The sequence below is a fragment of the Calliopsis andreniformis genome, chromosome 9 (assembly GCF_051401765.1).
Source record: "Calliopsis andreniformis isolate RMS-2024a chromosome 9, iyCalAndr_principal, whole genome shotgun sequence".
Taxonomy (NCBI): Eukaryota; Metazoa; Arthropoda; class Insecta; order Hymenoptera; family Andrenidae; genus Calliopsis; species Calliopsis andreniformis.
Window position 1 is genome coordinate 17,679,299 of NC_135070.1, and position 16,493 is coordinate 17,695,791.

Sequence of the window (16,493 nt, forward strand, 5' to 3'; positions counted from 1 at the left end):
TAGCAGGGGGGGCATATTGAAATCATCTGAGCAATGAGTTATGCAGTCTCTGTGCATAAAGGAGTCATAATATGCAAGGAGTCTAAGAATATGTGATGCAACCTTTATGAAACGATTTGTTTAACATTTTCAGGAATATTAACGGACATGAATACTCTTTTTAATATTGCTGGTACAGATTAGCAGAAAATCTGACTCAATAAAAAAGCAGAACTGGACTTAACGAAAAGACAGACTAATATTTTCTTCTTCAGCCAACTCAATGGGATCATATTTCCATCCCGTGAAGGCAAATGATCGCAATGAAGGCAGTAATCCACTTGATCAAAGCGAATACATTACCCAGACGGAATAATGTACTGATTAATGTCGGCACAATGCAATAAATATGTAAAATGATACTCCAATTGGCTGCTATGCGTCACGAACAGGTCGTACAACGATTCTTGGTACAGCGTGACGACTGCTCGTGAGTAGTTTCGCGTACTCGTTCGGCCACGTGTGAATAGCCAGCTGCGGAGAGCTTTCACCGATAGCTCGTGGCCAATCCCCAAGCGACATTCACGCTGAAAGAATTCCCGTGACGATCTTCATGAATGAGGCCCAAACCTCGCTCCGATCCGCCGACCTCTGCTCGCTAATAGTTGCGTTTCTTTTCCTGGTAACGATCACGCTGGATCGTGATCGGGGAACTGGCCAAGTGGGATCCCTTGCAATGATCGTCAAGAACGTACTTGAAAGGTGAACGTATGCACATACGTCACGTGTTGCGCAATCGACGATTGTTATTCACGTTAAGCAACGAATTCCGGCTCTCGAGCGCTAAATCGCGGATGTGGCTGCGCTGCTCCGTGCAGCGTAATAAGGGCCACGTTTCAATTTCGAATTCACGCTCGGTGGCATTGGAAGAAGCAGAGACGAAGAATCGAGCAGACGTTGCTAATCTCGCGGAACTGCGTAACTACCGGTTCGGCTTGTGCTAATGGCGCGATGATCTTGCGATTTGAATTCTTGATCACTGCCCACGATGGGATGGGAGGAGTTCGTTTATTGGAGTTTCTGTATCGTTGCGATAGAGCTTCATGTGAGTACTCCTTTTTAGTGGTGCTTAGTATTTATAGTAGGCTCATTAATTTTAAACACTTTCAGAATATTCTAGGAATCGCTTCAGGCCATTCCCTTGATAAGAATAAAATGGGTCTAAGATCTTCAATAGACCTCTACAATAGATTGCACTCTAAACGATAGTGGTATACAATAGAAATGCAGAAATATCAAACAGTGAAGATAATTTTTGGACTTGCCTTTAAAGATAAAGTAAGATATTAATAATCTTAGGTATCTCTGAAAAGAGCGTGCTCCAAGATGAAGATACTAACTGAAAAACTGCAAGCCCATTTTTTCCTTTTACTAAATCAAAATAAGTACTGAAAAATAGAGATTTCCCAGTAGTCACTTATCCCAGCCCCGCAGCATCCTTCTTCCAATTGGCGCCAATCTTAAGATACTTTTTCTCCACCCCGATAGGCAGTCAGTTCGAGGAAAAACGGGTGAACGACACCGATAAGTGTAGAAAAGGGTACACCGTCGAGAGCAGATACATGGAAAGAAGACAGTCTTATTTACGCTAGACGATCGATAGGCGTTTTATCATGAACGGAAGCCGAATCACGGATTCTTGGTACTAATTGGTGATGACGGAAATGTGTTGAGCCACTGTGAATGAATTCGACATTATCTCGGGAAAAGTCCAGCAAAAGAAGGGGCAAGCCTTGGTTACTCAACACTTCTAGGGCCAATCGCTTCTTCCGCCCGCCATTCACGCTTATCTATGGATTTGTTTGCCCAACTTAACGCACGATCGTCGATTTTGCTGAAAGTGTTGATCCATTCGTTTGGAGCTGACCTCTTGTGAAAATAAGCGAACAGTTGAGCTGATATCTGACGCGTAGGAGGTTGAAGGGAAGAGTAGAGCGACTTCTAATCTGCTCGTGAAACGGTGGAAGGGCACCCTTAGGACTCAATACTTTTTCTGTCACGACAACGCTGTTTTTCTAAGTTTCAGCCATGTTTACTTAACAGTCGAGCACTCGGTTAAAAATCACATGTCTCCGATTCGCTGCTCTAAAGGAGTTCATCTCGTAAGCTGCTTCTTGGGAGAGGACAGAAGCGGATAATAGCCTATAATTATCTGTGAATAAGGGGAGCCTGTTTCGGGTTCTTTAAATAGGGGAGGTGATGGGATTAAAGTGAAGGGTTGATTGATACTAGGTTCCGTTTTTGTTCGTTGTACTTCGATTTAGTTACTGAAGTGGTAACTATCAATCACTTCATAAAAGTCAACACACTTGGAGCTATTTTTCTTTCGCTGAAAATTTCGCACCTGATAAATGTTAGAAGTGGATTATAAACTGTGGTTTGAGTTTATCCAGGCTACATTGGAATAAACTTGAAATATCTGGGAAGAACTTTAAAATTATATCTCTTCTTTCAGCAAAACTAGTAATAATAAACCACTGCAAAAAGATTTACAAAACTTTCTTTCAGCAATATGACTCAGCCTCGCTGTTTAGACAACGTGGAGCTCCAATGGCGTAAGAAAAGCTTTAAATCTGACGGAAAATATTTACTTTGAGAAAAAATCTTCCATTAAATCTTCCATCCTGCCGTGGTATAACTTCAACAGATTCTTCTCCTAGAAAAACGCCACTTAACATTGCATCATCCGGCGTTCCACAGTCCCGTTACAATAATCTGAGGAACGTCCAAGCAATTTCGATTTTGAAGTTTCAATTCGGTAAAGTCGAATAAACCTCCCCTCGATTCCCCTGAAGCGGATACATAAAAAAGGTGGTTTCAAAGGAGGATTATACGGAGGATTCCATAGGGGAGGCATCCTTGTGTCTGGGCAAGGACCTGAATGACTCGTATCCTGATTACAGGCCATTGTGATTCGATCGAGACTACGGTGAAAAAACCTGACGAAGATGCGACCAGGCAGCCTCAAGCTTCCCTTTCTACCAGGTCTCTGCCATGTTGCAGTCATGCGGGTGCGCCGGCACGTAATAATTAATGCGACGCACAATCTATTACGCCCCCTCGCTTCCTGGTCGGACGATGAAGGAATTGGAGCAGGAAGAGGGAAGACATTGCTCTATTCGTACACTTTCCTTGACTTGTTCAGGGGACTGCCTTAATTATACACAACTAGGAAATTGAATTGCGCCTGGATTATTTGATAATACGCCCTCCTTACATGTATTTCGCGCACACGTAGGCATTTATGAATTAAACATCTAGATGGAAGCCTACATGAACGCTGGAATGTGATAAGGGAAAGAATAAGTGCTGTAGATAAATCTGAAAATAATAGATGCAAGATAAAGAGATGTTATTGGAAGTAGAAGGAGGAAAATAAAATGTATGATAAGAATTTTGTTTAATATTAATATTAGATAGTATTGCCCATTCAGGAAGATGTAGAGGAATTTTCTTTTAAACCTTCATAAATTGAATTTTCCTCTTCATCTACAAGAAATCGCACGATTACTAACAGGTACCACGGAGTACAAGAGTGGAACGTCGAAATAACAAGAGGGGTTAAGGATACCTGCGATATCATCACCATATTCTCTCGGCCTTGTATTCAAACCAAGAAACACTTGCTAGGGATCTTCCCTCTCGTTGAGTCCGACCTTCCCAAGCCGAAGACACAAGGAAATCTTCCATGCCACGTGAATAATGGGACAAAGCAATCCTTTCGAAACGACTTTTCGTAATGTTGATTTTCAATTACAATTTTTTCATTTCGCTGCAAATATGATAAGCTTCGCGAAACGGCGAGGAGAATGAGTCAGAATCACCTGTTACGATGGTGAAGGTGGATCGATGGATAAGTTAGAGATTTCAATGGGATGGTGAGTTTTATTAAGACCGGTTCGCATAAAAGGGCCGCGTACAGAAGAAAACCGGAACTACGGACCGCCGCGCCGGATGTTGCGAACCTCGAGAACGCGAGACAGGTCCAGAAGCGGAACGAAACGATGGAACGCGATTTCATACGTGTCCTGAAGGTGGGTTCGATCGATCTGGGGCATAGATCGTCGTAGAAATTGTTTCGCCCCACGGTGGATCGAATTTCTTTAAAGCGAATCTTGCGGTTTTCTGCCACTATACGTGGAACACGCGAGAAATGCACTGTGTGGGGTAAACTTGGAGCAGAGAATGCGAAAGAATTCTGTGTAGAGGGATATTATGTGGGATTTAAATTTGGAGCTTTAAATAAACCGCAGAAAGAAGAAATGAAGATGTAGTTGAGTTTGCAAGGTTTCTGCTTTAAATTTGAAATACCCTAATATATTAGAGATACTTCAATAGTTTGTTTTACTGATTATTTGAGGGAAATTCGAGTGGTAGAGTAATGAGAAAATTTTATGGAGTTAATAAATCTACGAAATATGAAGTACAGTTTAACTTTAGGCTGTCATGTTCTCATCATTCTGTACCTAGTGCAATAAAACTCTACTGAAAGGTACTACATATATCCTATGTTTATCGATCATAATCGTCTTGTTTGAAGATACTGACACTGTCAGCAAGAGCAATGGACGCGAGCGACGATTTTTCAGCCTAGCCACCGCTTACGTAAAGCAGTGCGGTAACGTGGAAGCCGCAACAGCACACGCGTCTTCGCGCTCTTCTTACGAGGTTGGTACGATTGAAAAAACCTGACCAGAATACATTATTTTATTGTGTACCGGTTCCCAGCGTCCCCAAGGAGCAGGGAAACGAAAGATTGTGACTCTTCCGCGGGTTCTTTATCTTATCGAGACGTGATAAGGCTTCTGTGGCCACATTGCATCCATAATCAGAAGAACACCCAATAGCTTATCGCCTGCAGTGTATTCTAATGAATTTTGGATGCATTATTCGAAAAAATCTTTATATCGAGTATCTCAAAATTAATCGTCCAGCCTGTATAAATAAGACACCCTGTATAAAAGCTATCTCAGCTCAACCAAAATTCACTTTTGTTAGAGAATCGTTTGCTTTAGGTTTCTATGTAAAAAAGAAGGCTCAGTAAACCGAGCGCCAAGCTCGATTAAGTGGATCCACGGCGTCTTCGTGTACTTTTTCACCCATGCTGCGAGTCTGCCGCAATGTGCGACGCCTCGGCATGCGGGGTTCTCACAGAGAATCCTCGATTCCACCGACAAAAACTGCGGGACGTACGGGCGAGCATAAACTCGGCTATCGAAAGACACCGAGAGTCTCAAGAAACTATCAGCGACAGTGTTTTTAAGACTCCAAGCATATCATTCACAGTTTCGAAGAAGCTGTCCAAATCATATTCCACAGTCGTCGCTAAACGTCATGAACCCAAACGATTCCTTAACAGAAGCTAACGGAAGAGCTCAGCCGCTCAACCTTTTGTTCGGTAGCGTGTGAAATGGGCCAGGCGATTGCAAATACAATGAAAATCGCAGCATATCGATGCATGTATTCAGCAGAGGAGCATTTAATATCTAGAGTCCCAGGAACTGGGATACAGCAACGCGACGCGAGCTTCTTAAATGCAACAACCTTCATTTTTCTCGGCTCCTATCGACAATCGCCAGACACGCAGCGATTAATTGACCTCAATTTTCATTAGACTTGCGGAGTCGTTGAAATTCTGTGGAGAGAGGATTCCCCATATCGCAACGAATTTCGACGTCTCCAAGTTGGTCGACGTCAGCAGGCCTACTGTTTCCTCGCAGATGTCGGGAAAAGGCCTCCCTAAACATCTTGCTGGGACGAAGGCCCTCGACAGAGTCATGTTTCTCTGTGCGCAAAAAGGGATGCGAAACCGCAGCGGGCTCGAGCAGACGGACCGTGAGAATCGCACCCTCTTTCGAAACCTGACTTTCTTCCCACAAAAATGAGAAGGCTTCGGATGCCGACAATGTCGAGATGATTGAGGAAGGTGACTTAATTTGGAATAATTGTTCGGCCGTTTTATTCCCTCTGTCACGCCTTTTGTTTGCGTAACTGAAAGCCTGGCTATTTTCGGAGCAAGAGTAATCGAGCGATAGAGCGCGTCAGAAATAATCGTGGATTAAACACACGTCCAGTCGGTGGAGCCCATTAGCTCGGGCAAGGACACACGTGGTCCAGCTGTTAATAAGTGCAGGGAATCGTTTTGTTCTCGTTTTCACGAAACAGTTCCACGGTTTCCTTTGCGTTTGGCTTTATTGGCCGCGTCATTGCTTTTTACATGCCCCTTTCTTGTTTTCTCTGAACTGGATCCGCGAGTTTTTTTTTAATAAGCAAGTTTTATTCTAGGAGGAGGTTGAATCTGGTTTAACGAAGTTAATTGCTGTTGCAGAGATGATTTCTAGAGACTTACTTGTTGCGAGTTGGTGTCCGCGGGGGAGAAACTCGAAAGGCCGGTTAAGGGCGCGAGAGAAGCGCAGGAGGACGCCCTCGATGGCGGGGGCGTGTGACCAGGAGTAGGACTTCCGCTTCCGCAGCTACTCGCACCCCCGCTGGACGCGAGGCTCACGCTGTCTGCTCGCCCTCTCCATGGCGAGACTGACACGTGCTTCAGCATCCCTCTTTTTTTATCTGAAATTAGGATTTCACAGTTTTCGTCAGATTTATGCATGAAGAAACATTTGGAAATAAAATTTTGACCATTGGCATACCAAGGTAAGGTCACTCAAGAACCTTAATAGGTATTATTTTCCCAAAATTTTCTGAATTTCAACTTTTGAAAATGTGTATTTGAACTCCAAGAGTGATTTTACCTTATTTCAAGAAGTATGGTGAAGTTTTTAGAGGCTAAACTTGGAGAAAGTGAGGGGAAAACTGGAACTTAGGTCAAATACTAGGTGTTTTAGATTTCTTTTCTAGAGTAGTCTTCAAATAGGATACTCCTCTGAATCGGAAATAGGTGTCATACATTTTCTTCGAAAGCACGTCCAGCATATCGTATCGTATTTGACAACTCGATCCAGCAGTGAAAGAAGAATCTGCTCCACTTCGAGCGTACTAAGAATTAGCAAAAACCTTGAAGCAGGTTAAAACCGATCGTGGGTGAGATTGCTCCGATTTCCCTTTATCACTTGCATACTAATCTAACTGAATTTTAAGGAAATGTAAATCTTAGACGGAGGTAAGAGAAGCGTAAGTCTTCCTTAAAACAAAACCATGGCTGATTAAGGCGACGTCTTCCGTTTTCTCTCCACAAGGTTACAAAATGAAATAGTAGTGAAGGCCGTTCGATAATTATCGGGGAGCGGCGTGATTGCCCGATGAGTAAACTTGGAAAGTCGAGCGGTAGTAGAAAAACCAGACGGGTTGCATCGAGTGCACTGGTGTAATTTCGTGCGGAGGTGAAACCAGAATGGCCACGCGACGATGTCGACGCGAGAAAGCGAGTGGGGCCCTCGAGTGACGCGTAAACACCTAAATGCAGCGCAGTTGCATGCCAGAAGCTTGAACATTGGCAAAGATGTCGGGGTACGAGCCATCCAAGAGACTTATCTGCCCTGATTGCTGATTATTTCCATAATAAAGAAGCGTTGGAAAATGGTAACTATTCCCACAGCGTTAACTGTACCCCTCTTATTAATAGTAATTAGCTGTTATAGGATCCTCGTGGTTGGTGGCGTTACAGGCGCGAGGAAAGGAGCATTATGAATTTAATAAGATCGATTGTATTCTTATTACCTCTTTTTCTCTTTTAATTAGCTGGTATGTACGTATAGTTTGGAAAATGTCGAATTTCTTTTGTATTTTACATAGATGTAGTAAGTGCATATTAAGAATTTATGAACCAAAGAACTCACTAGCACGCGGTAGTGCAGTGTGGTAGAGACAAAAAATTCTGGAAACTTTTTAGAGAGTGTTCAATAATAAAATATGAGCATTAAATTTTGCTCAGAGTAAATTGAAATCATATTAATAAAAGAAAAGATGAACTTCCATAAATGTATCTTGAGAAAGAATCACAAGAACGAACCATTCTTCAAGTGAAAAACTACAGTAGAAATGCCTATGAAGGATATTTGACGGGACTTAGAATCGTCCCATCGCACGCAGCCAGACGGATGCACCGATAGCGTTATCACCTAGATGCGTCCATACTCACTTCAACAAATTCTCAGCTGAGTGCAGGCCGCACTCGCGGTTCGGTGCAGACGTCAATGCGCGGGAATCATGTTTACACTTGGTGAACAAGCGGCATCGTACGCGTCCAATTGCACTGTTCAACAATGGCGATTAAATTCCTAGAACACGACACTGTCAAACAGTCACCGATTGCGATTCCTCCAACTAAGTCCTCGCGCACGGTGAATCACTGTGCACCTATCAACGTTAACCCAGTTCTTCACAATCCACGTGACGTTCACAAACTAGGACTTTGATTTTCCTTTCAATGTTAATTCTTGACGAAGTCTTTGAATGAATCTCAGCCAAATGTGGACGAAGATTCCGTACGACCGAACAGCGCGCCTCAACCAGCGTTAAAATCACCCGTCACGCGACTCCACCTCGTGCTACACGCTACGAGCGCTGCGCTACGACTGAAGCAGACGCGTGAGCCGTCGAGTAAAGTTGGCGTAGTAAGCCAGCGGCGTGGAGGAAAGAAAACGACCTTCCTGTGGAGTGCACGAGACGCGTCGATCGCTCGGCGAGCGTTCAACGAGCTTGGTGTGGGTGCGGGGGCGTCGGTGCGATCCTTGGATCTCTCGGGTCGTATGTCCACGGAAGGTCCTCGTATGCCACTTTTCAGCAACGCGTGGGCTCGAAGGATGGCTTCGTTTCGTTTCGATTTTCGTCTGCCTACCCTTCCTTTTCCCTGGGGTGCATACATTATAAAGTGCACGCTCTGGGATTTTGATTATGCAAGAGTGCAGCGGATGGAACGTCTGATGGGCTTGTTTTCTGTTCGAGGTTTTGTATAGAATCATTTTGAGAAGTAGATTGCTATGTGTTTGTTTTATTTAACTTTTTTTTTGTGGGTATGAATGATTTTTAGTTACGTGTTCGTGGGTTCTATAATTGCTCTGTTGTGAGGGGCTTTTGTGTTAAATGTTCATGGTCGAGTGCTGGTGGGTTTTATGAAACTAAGTTAATGAGGTGTAGAGAAATGTATGACGGGATATGGACACAGAAGAAATATATTTGTGCGGTATTGTGTCATAAAATATGTAAATATGGCTAATTTTATTACGTTGATGTAGAATTAAATAAATTCTACGAATATTTCTATAATATATTGTATATCACAGATTAAAATTAGAGTCTCTATAAATAATATGAGTCATCTTAATAAAAAAAATGGAATGATGTTTTAGGTTTAATCTCGAGACGATCTTCAAGGAGAGAAATAATTCAGCCATGACAGGACGCTTTAAATAATAATTGAAATTCAGGAAACGCAGCTAGTAGCATCCTAAGCGAGTAAATTACAATGTGTCGAACAAACGAGTTCCACCTACTGATGACCGTTACGCGTGACTTTCAAGATTCTTAAAAAATGCACCATACTCTTATAATGAATACCTAACTCGACGATCTCAAATGGCCAAATGAATACAAAACCCTTATCAAAGTACAATCTAATCTATCAAAAATTATTTATTCAATGATTTAATCAAAAGAGTAAAGGACATTCGAGCATTCGACGACCGATAAACTCCTACGCGATAATCGGGACGCACGCGTCGAAGCTTCCACGAAAGCCAGTTATCTCGGCCAGAGACGTTTCGTCTTCGTCCTCATGGAGACGATATTTTATTTATGCGCCTGTACCTGTCGACGAAACAAGGAACAGAGACGAAGGGGCCCCGTCCTACGTGATCGCTCGCGACGCATGGGCGTCGATGGTTCCATAAGGAAGAAACTCGCTGCCAGAGATCCACGTGGGAGTGAGACTTATCTCTAATTTATTTAACGCGTCGGTAAATATCGTGAAATATTCATAAGCGCGCAAAAGGAAATGTCTTTCCCTGAGATTCAGCGATTGGATGGTTGAAGATGTTCCGTTTTCCAGCGATCGAGATACGATCTAGATTGAATCTCAGCCGCGCGTACCTATGCGATTCGGCGAGGAGAAGATAAACGAAAGTTACGCGTTTGCTTTCATCGCGGAAGCACCAGGAGTAATTTCCTTCTTACCGGTGATAATCTTTTTACTGATTTCTCTCTGAATTCTTTCCTGCCTAACTGTTGATTTCTTCTCTGAAGCGTTCATCGAGTGAAGAAACTGTATATATTAGACGAGATTTAGTTCAAGCGATGTCTAGCAAAAAGTAGAATTGTCAAGATCAGGAAGATACAACGAAACGATCGGGACGGATGAACACTTGCTGATGGATGCTCAGGTAGGTGGCCAGCGTCGATGGGTAAAACGGATGGAAAGCGTATCATTATACCTGGATGAGATCCACGTAGGAGAGGGACACCATGCGCCATGGGGTAGCCGAGTAATTCGAGGCTCTAGCAGGTGCCGCCATTAGAAATGTATCGAGCAAGATCTTTGAAAGTGATACCTTTCACGAGCCGAGTCTTCGTAATCAGAAAAAAATATCTACTTCGCTGCTGCACAAATTACATTCGTTCCTGGATTTTTAATCGAGTGTGCTACTCCTTTTTCATTGTTAAATAAAATCCAAATAAATTACTATTAATTGGCAACATTCTCTTCCTACTTTAGTAGCATTCCTTAGCAAGAGGTCGAGGACCCAAGGCTCAGGAAAAATGCGATCCTTTGAAAGTCGGCGCGATCAAAGCACCATGTTGCCATCTCAACCCTCTGAGTAGAGCAATCTCAAGCAAATAAGTCGCAATGTGGAAGCGTGGGGTCTCAACCACGCGTGATATCACGATACGTTCGGGCAACACACGTGCCTTTTCACGAACAACGACCCTCCTGTGGACCGTTTCTCGATCACGGTCTGGTTTCGTTCACGGCGATCTCGAGGAGAAAATTCAATTAGCCGCGGCGAATAGATCGCTGGCTTTGCAGCTGCAATCGGCTGATAAGCCTTGAGAGTGTGCACCAGACAACTGACAATACAGAAGGGATTCTACAAGGCAATTTATAGCTTGTCGGGAGTGCAGAGGACTGGGAGAAAATATTAGTTGCTCTATAAGACAATCTTCCTCTTTGTGGAGAGCTAGGCTAAAAACATATGCAGGTGATATTTGAAATTGGCAATATTGGAACTGTGGTTCTTTTGGATCTGGACCAAATTTGATATCATTCTTCTCCAATATTAATTTCAACGTGGTTTATGAGTTCTTGGTATGGGATAAAAGCAGCTATTCCATCTGATACAAGTATTCCATTTCACAAAGAAGATTCAGTAAACCTGTGAGACCATTACTCCAAGTTTATCCTCACCATGTATACCCTACCAAGTCCAATACAGAGAAGCCAGTGGTCAGACTTTCCAGAATTTTGATCAAGGATTCATTCCCGAGCGTTTCCACTGAACTGTGCGTCAGGAATCGCATGTGTCGGCAAGTGAACTCGGCTAGAACGAAGGCAGAGAGCAAATCGGAAGCACGGTGGTCAGCCACTTTATCCTCGTGCACGCAGCGACCAGCGTGGAGCACCACGAGCGAAGGCTATAGCATGCGTACGCCGCTATGGGAGTTTGGCAGCGGCGGTCCAGCCCGAGGACGGGTCTCATGGTGTTGCGTTACTTTCCCACAGGCGAGCCTCTTCCTTCGTGTGCAATTCTTTTCCAGGGCTGTACGCCCACCGTGTGCACCTGCACATGCACACGCAGGCCAGCGCGGCGTCGGAACGAAAACGGGGTGGCGGACGGGGAAGAGGGAGAATGAAAAGAAAGAGGGAGAGGCACGCATCTCACCTTGCAAGGCGAACCTGTTCGCTGGTACCGAAACTGAATATCGCCGTAACCGAGTGTTACGACCTGAAAATAATGTTATCCCCGAGGATCTTTAAATGTCAGGCTACGGAGATGACGGAAGCTGCTCTACAATGCGATCTGCCGCGCAGTTGAGCCGAGTCAGGCGAGGTGCAAATGGAATTATAGGGTGTGAAGGTGGGGTTGGATCTGCTTTTTCTGAAGAAAGTCTGAAATTCATATTTTCATGTATATGAATCTCTCTCGTTGTATCTCGTGGATTCTTCGATTCTATTTAATGTAGATCATGGAATATGAGTCTTGCTGATTTAGACGTGATATTCTTTTCTGATCAATTTAGTACCTGCTTAGGAAAAAATATTGGTTTCACGAGAATGACCTGTTTTATTTTGATTAAAAGTTCAGGTGGAAGTGATCCTAGAGGTGATCGTATCCCCCAGAAGATCAATGGACATTCGACAGAGGGCGATCGATGGGATTTAATGTCAATTCTCGGCCGTGGCGAGACTCAGCTTCCGGCCTGCGTGACGGGACCCATTTCCGGGACCGTTCCGTGCTGCATGCATTCAAAGGGACCCCAGCATCGAGTGGTCTCTTTCCCCATGGTCATTGACGTGTTCCACTCGTTTCCCATGGGTGTTGTTTTCGTCTGTAACAGTACACTAATCCGATAACGCCGCGCCATATTTGTTAAGAGATTTGTCTAACATGTTCTCCGAAGTAATTGGGAAGGAAAACAACGTAACCAAATACTGCTGCTCATGTCAGCTAAGCGTAACCCTACACACTAAATCATTTCTCTAAATGTTCATTCTTTATTTATGAAGTTATTTCCCTAGGTTTTGATCTTCTATGTATGATAGTATTTTTGCTTCTTTTCAATTCAGTCCTATGAGCATATTAGATTCCTATGAGTAATCTAACTACACTCGCTCTATATGGGAGGATGCCCTTGATGCAGCAAGTAGCGCAAGAAAGCCATAGCAACGAGTCCCAAAAAGTTTAAAGTGGATCGAGAGTATCTCCGACGCGATGCATCTCGATTGCATACCCCGCGGCACTTGGTGTAACAAGATTCGCTGACGGCATCTAGTCCACGAGATAGTTCCTCGATGAGTTACTTCTTCATTCCCATGAGTGTTGCTTTCATTGCTGCAGGAACGCAGCGGCCGCGACGACGTCGCCGCTGTTTTCTGACCGAGTTTGCTAAGTGGATGAGAAGAACACTAGCAATGAATGGGCTTTGCTCTTCTCTAAATGAAGAATGAAAAAGAGGAAGAGATTGGAAAGATTTAGTCTTATCATTAAGTGTAGTATTTTGGACACGTTCAATACCGATGAAGGATTCTTAATTACTTCATCAATATTTAATCTTTGACTAATTCAGCGTTGGAGCAAGCAGAACCAGTCTCCCTGGGCCGATGTGAAATGCAGATTGCAATTAATAACCGATTTCCGTTTCTTCGAGGCTGCGCCTTCATGCATCTCGTCTGGGAAAAATAGTTACAGGCTCCATACAACGTACCGTCATTCCTAACTTTGCGATTTTGAAATCGACTTAAATTAAAATAAGCTGTCATAAACGAGTCAATACGTTGCTCAACCGAAACACGAGCAAATATTTGCACCCAAGAGAAAAAATTCAAATATTATGCCACACACGCTTAATGAAAGAGGAGAGTAATTACTCCTTCTCGTGCTCAAGTTACACAATAAATTAATTGATCCCGTGGGTATAGGATCGTCGATTCGGGAGTGGCTGTGCACATTTGGGTCACCTCATGCACTCCACATTGCCTCGCATTACACGCTTCGTGAGCTTCCCGATTTCTTGGCAGTTAGCAAGGGGCAACTAGGGGTAACGAGCAGACAGGACCCTAGTCAGACAGGAAAACATTGTTGACTTATAAAAAATATTCAAAGCGAGATGATTTTCTTCTTCTGTTTCCTCGGTAACTGGGTTATAAAACAGAAAGTTCATTGCATCACTCAAAGAAATTTTTCGGAGGAAATATGAAACTCCTCTCGTTTTGGTCAAATACCATTGATAACTCGAGGCTCAGCCACCCATTGTGTTCTATTGTTAACACTTTTTATCTCGAGAACGCTTTTGCGCCGGTTCACGTAGCTGAATATCGTGTGACGAATAAGTTATGACTAAGACATCGACGAGCAAGTCATAGGGTAAACAATTCTGATCGCCCACTGGCAAACATTCCCTGACAATAGACGCTACACAGCATAAATCCTCTTCCCAGTCGGATCCGTCGTAACCAAAGAATATAATCGTTTGTTAGAGGCGTGCTTTACAAACATTGCAACTTTCATTGATGGATATGAACGCGATAGTACATAAATGTAGGCAATATTCTGATTCAACGAATGAGTAGTGAGATATGCTGAGTGAGACTGAAGGTACTCACACAGAAAGACATAGGATAGATTTGATATCATATATCGACTAGAAATTGCGAGGAATAAAAAAGACTTTGAAAGAGATAAGAATACAAAAAAATAGAAAATTTGAAAAATGGTAACTAGGTGTTTTTTATTCCGTAAGGGAAATTCAAAATATTTCTGATCTATAAAGTCGCCTGTTGTCTAATTAACACAGGATGTGAACGCGTGTCTACGAAATAGGGATGAAGGGAGCCTACGCGTGGCAGTGTCGTGCAGCAAACACCACACCCTGAAAAGACGCACCCTTCTAAGGGCGCGGCCGATCGTTGCACCTTCTACCCTTTCGAACACGGCACGCAAACATTATTTCGCGTTTCATGTAATAAAGCACTTTAGCATGATTACGAGTAAAAGCATTTTGACGGAAAGGAAGCGACGGCAGGGGAGTAATAGACGTGTTTCGTGGAAGAGTTCATATATCTTCGTGACAGATTGTAATAAGAGAAACGACATGAACGACAATGCGTTAAAGAGGTTTCCTCATTTCTCTCTCGCTTTCGATTTCGATCACAATACGGTTATCAATCATACTGTGACTAAATGGAGGAAGATCAATTGGAGAATGAATTATTATTTGAATAGTTCACAGGTGAAGTACTTTCTTACGAGAGAACATGGTTTCGATGCTCGAATGTATCATCACTTTCTGCTTGTTAGATTCGTGATCTTTCTAGACATTTTCACCTTCTTCCGGTAAACACCACTTCCGGGTACGCGTAAGCGCGATTTCGCTACGAACAATGCCTGTTCGATCTGTTTCACGGGGTCTCCCTGTTGTGTTTCCGGCAGGACGATGCAATACTTAAATCGCTTCCACTTCCGCCGGAACCCCACCTGCCTAACCGTAACAAACGAAACCAAAATTGCATTTCCTAGGGAATGCATCGTTATGTTTATTATGTTACGTTTTTGCGTAGAATGAATGCATAGGGATCGTTCCCATCAGCCATACTTAGATCTACCGTTTCTGCAGATCATGCGCGGATGTAATAGATTATGGATAATAGAAATTTCAAATAGTATCTAAAATAATTATTTTAGCTACAAATTTGTTAAGTAGTAGTTTTAATTAGTACCTAACTGTTCATGGTACTGAGTTGAACCACCCACATTTTTACGACATACAATACTACATTTTCAGCAATTTCCTATCACACGCTAGATTCGTGTACCGCTATAACCCACACCAATTTTCTTCCGTTATTCTTGAACACAAAATCCAAGAATCCTCGCGGAGAGCAATGTCAATTACTCAAAATGGTCTTTCCGTCAGCGGAAACCTTGCTCCTGTTTTAGAGTGCACGCAATTGTCTTCTGTGGATAATATTTCGTACAGACAGTCTTATAACACCAATTTGTGTATCTGGACTATCAGTGTTTGATATTGCAAGGTATGTCGACAATTGTCAGTGTGACATTGCACACGTAGCTGAATACTGGGTCGCGCGTTTTGTCACGTTTCTGACAGCTGTTTGTCACCACAGCATTCGACGATACGCAGAAATAGTAGGCAATGCAACAGCAAATAAATCATAGTTCATTTGTTGGTCTTTGATCGGAACGTGGCTCGTTACAAACAACGATAACTGTGAACGATAAGTGACGATAAATACGGAACATAATCGTAACGAGTGACGATTTACTACGCTTGTCGTCTGACAGCCAGTCTTCTGAAAACAGTAAAATCGGAATAATTGCCACGTAAATCATTCTCTATGTCTGTATATTACTCCGTAGCAACACCTTCTACTGACTATTAAGCCTTCATGGTGTACATGGTCCAGATTCGCGTAAAAGATTGTATGAAATTAAGGTATTACTTGATCAAGTGATAAGGCTATATACTGTGTCACACGATTCACTGAATAATTTTTCTGTGAAAATCAAGCATTTCCGAGATCGCAGTCTTAGAAACAGACCAAAAGAGAAGCACACTCTTCCGGTGAGCTCCGATTAAGGAGATCGCGTGTACCTCGATCACCATTTTCGCAGTCACGTGAGACAACGGGTCTTAGCATCGCCATTCTTTTTAATTTAATTCGATCCGCTAGCTAGAACACGATCGTTAACCAGTTAATCGAGTGGTTCTTTGATTGCAAAGGCTTTTAGGATATTTAATAGAAGAATTTTCACACAATTATTTAA

At 43.0% G+C, this 16,493-nt stretch overlaps 1 protein-coding gene across 1 annotated transcript in view; it reads right to left on the minus strand.

The window, feature by feature from the left end:
- Positions 1-8,555, minus strand: part of Rau (RA domain-containing protein rau) — a 28,598-nt gene extending 20,043 nt beyond the window's left edge. Inside the window, exons 1-2 of the mRNA XM_076385622.1 lie at positions 8,135-8,555; positions 6,389-6,606 (exon numbers count right to left, since the gene is read on the minus strand). Coding sequence (XP_076241737.1) covers positions 6,389-6,592 — 204 coding nt within the window. The 5' untranslated portion in view covers positions 6,593-6,606; positions 8,135-8,555. The remainder of the gene's footprint in view (positions 1-6,388; positions 6,607-8,134) is intronic.
- Positions 8,556-16,493: the final 7,938 nt, after the last annotated feature.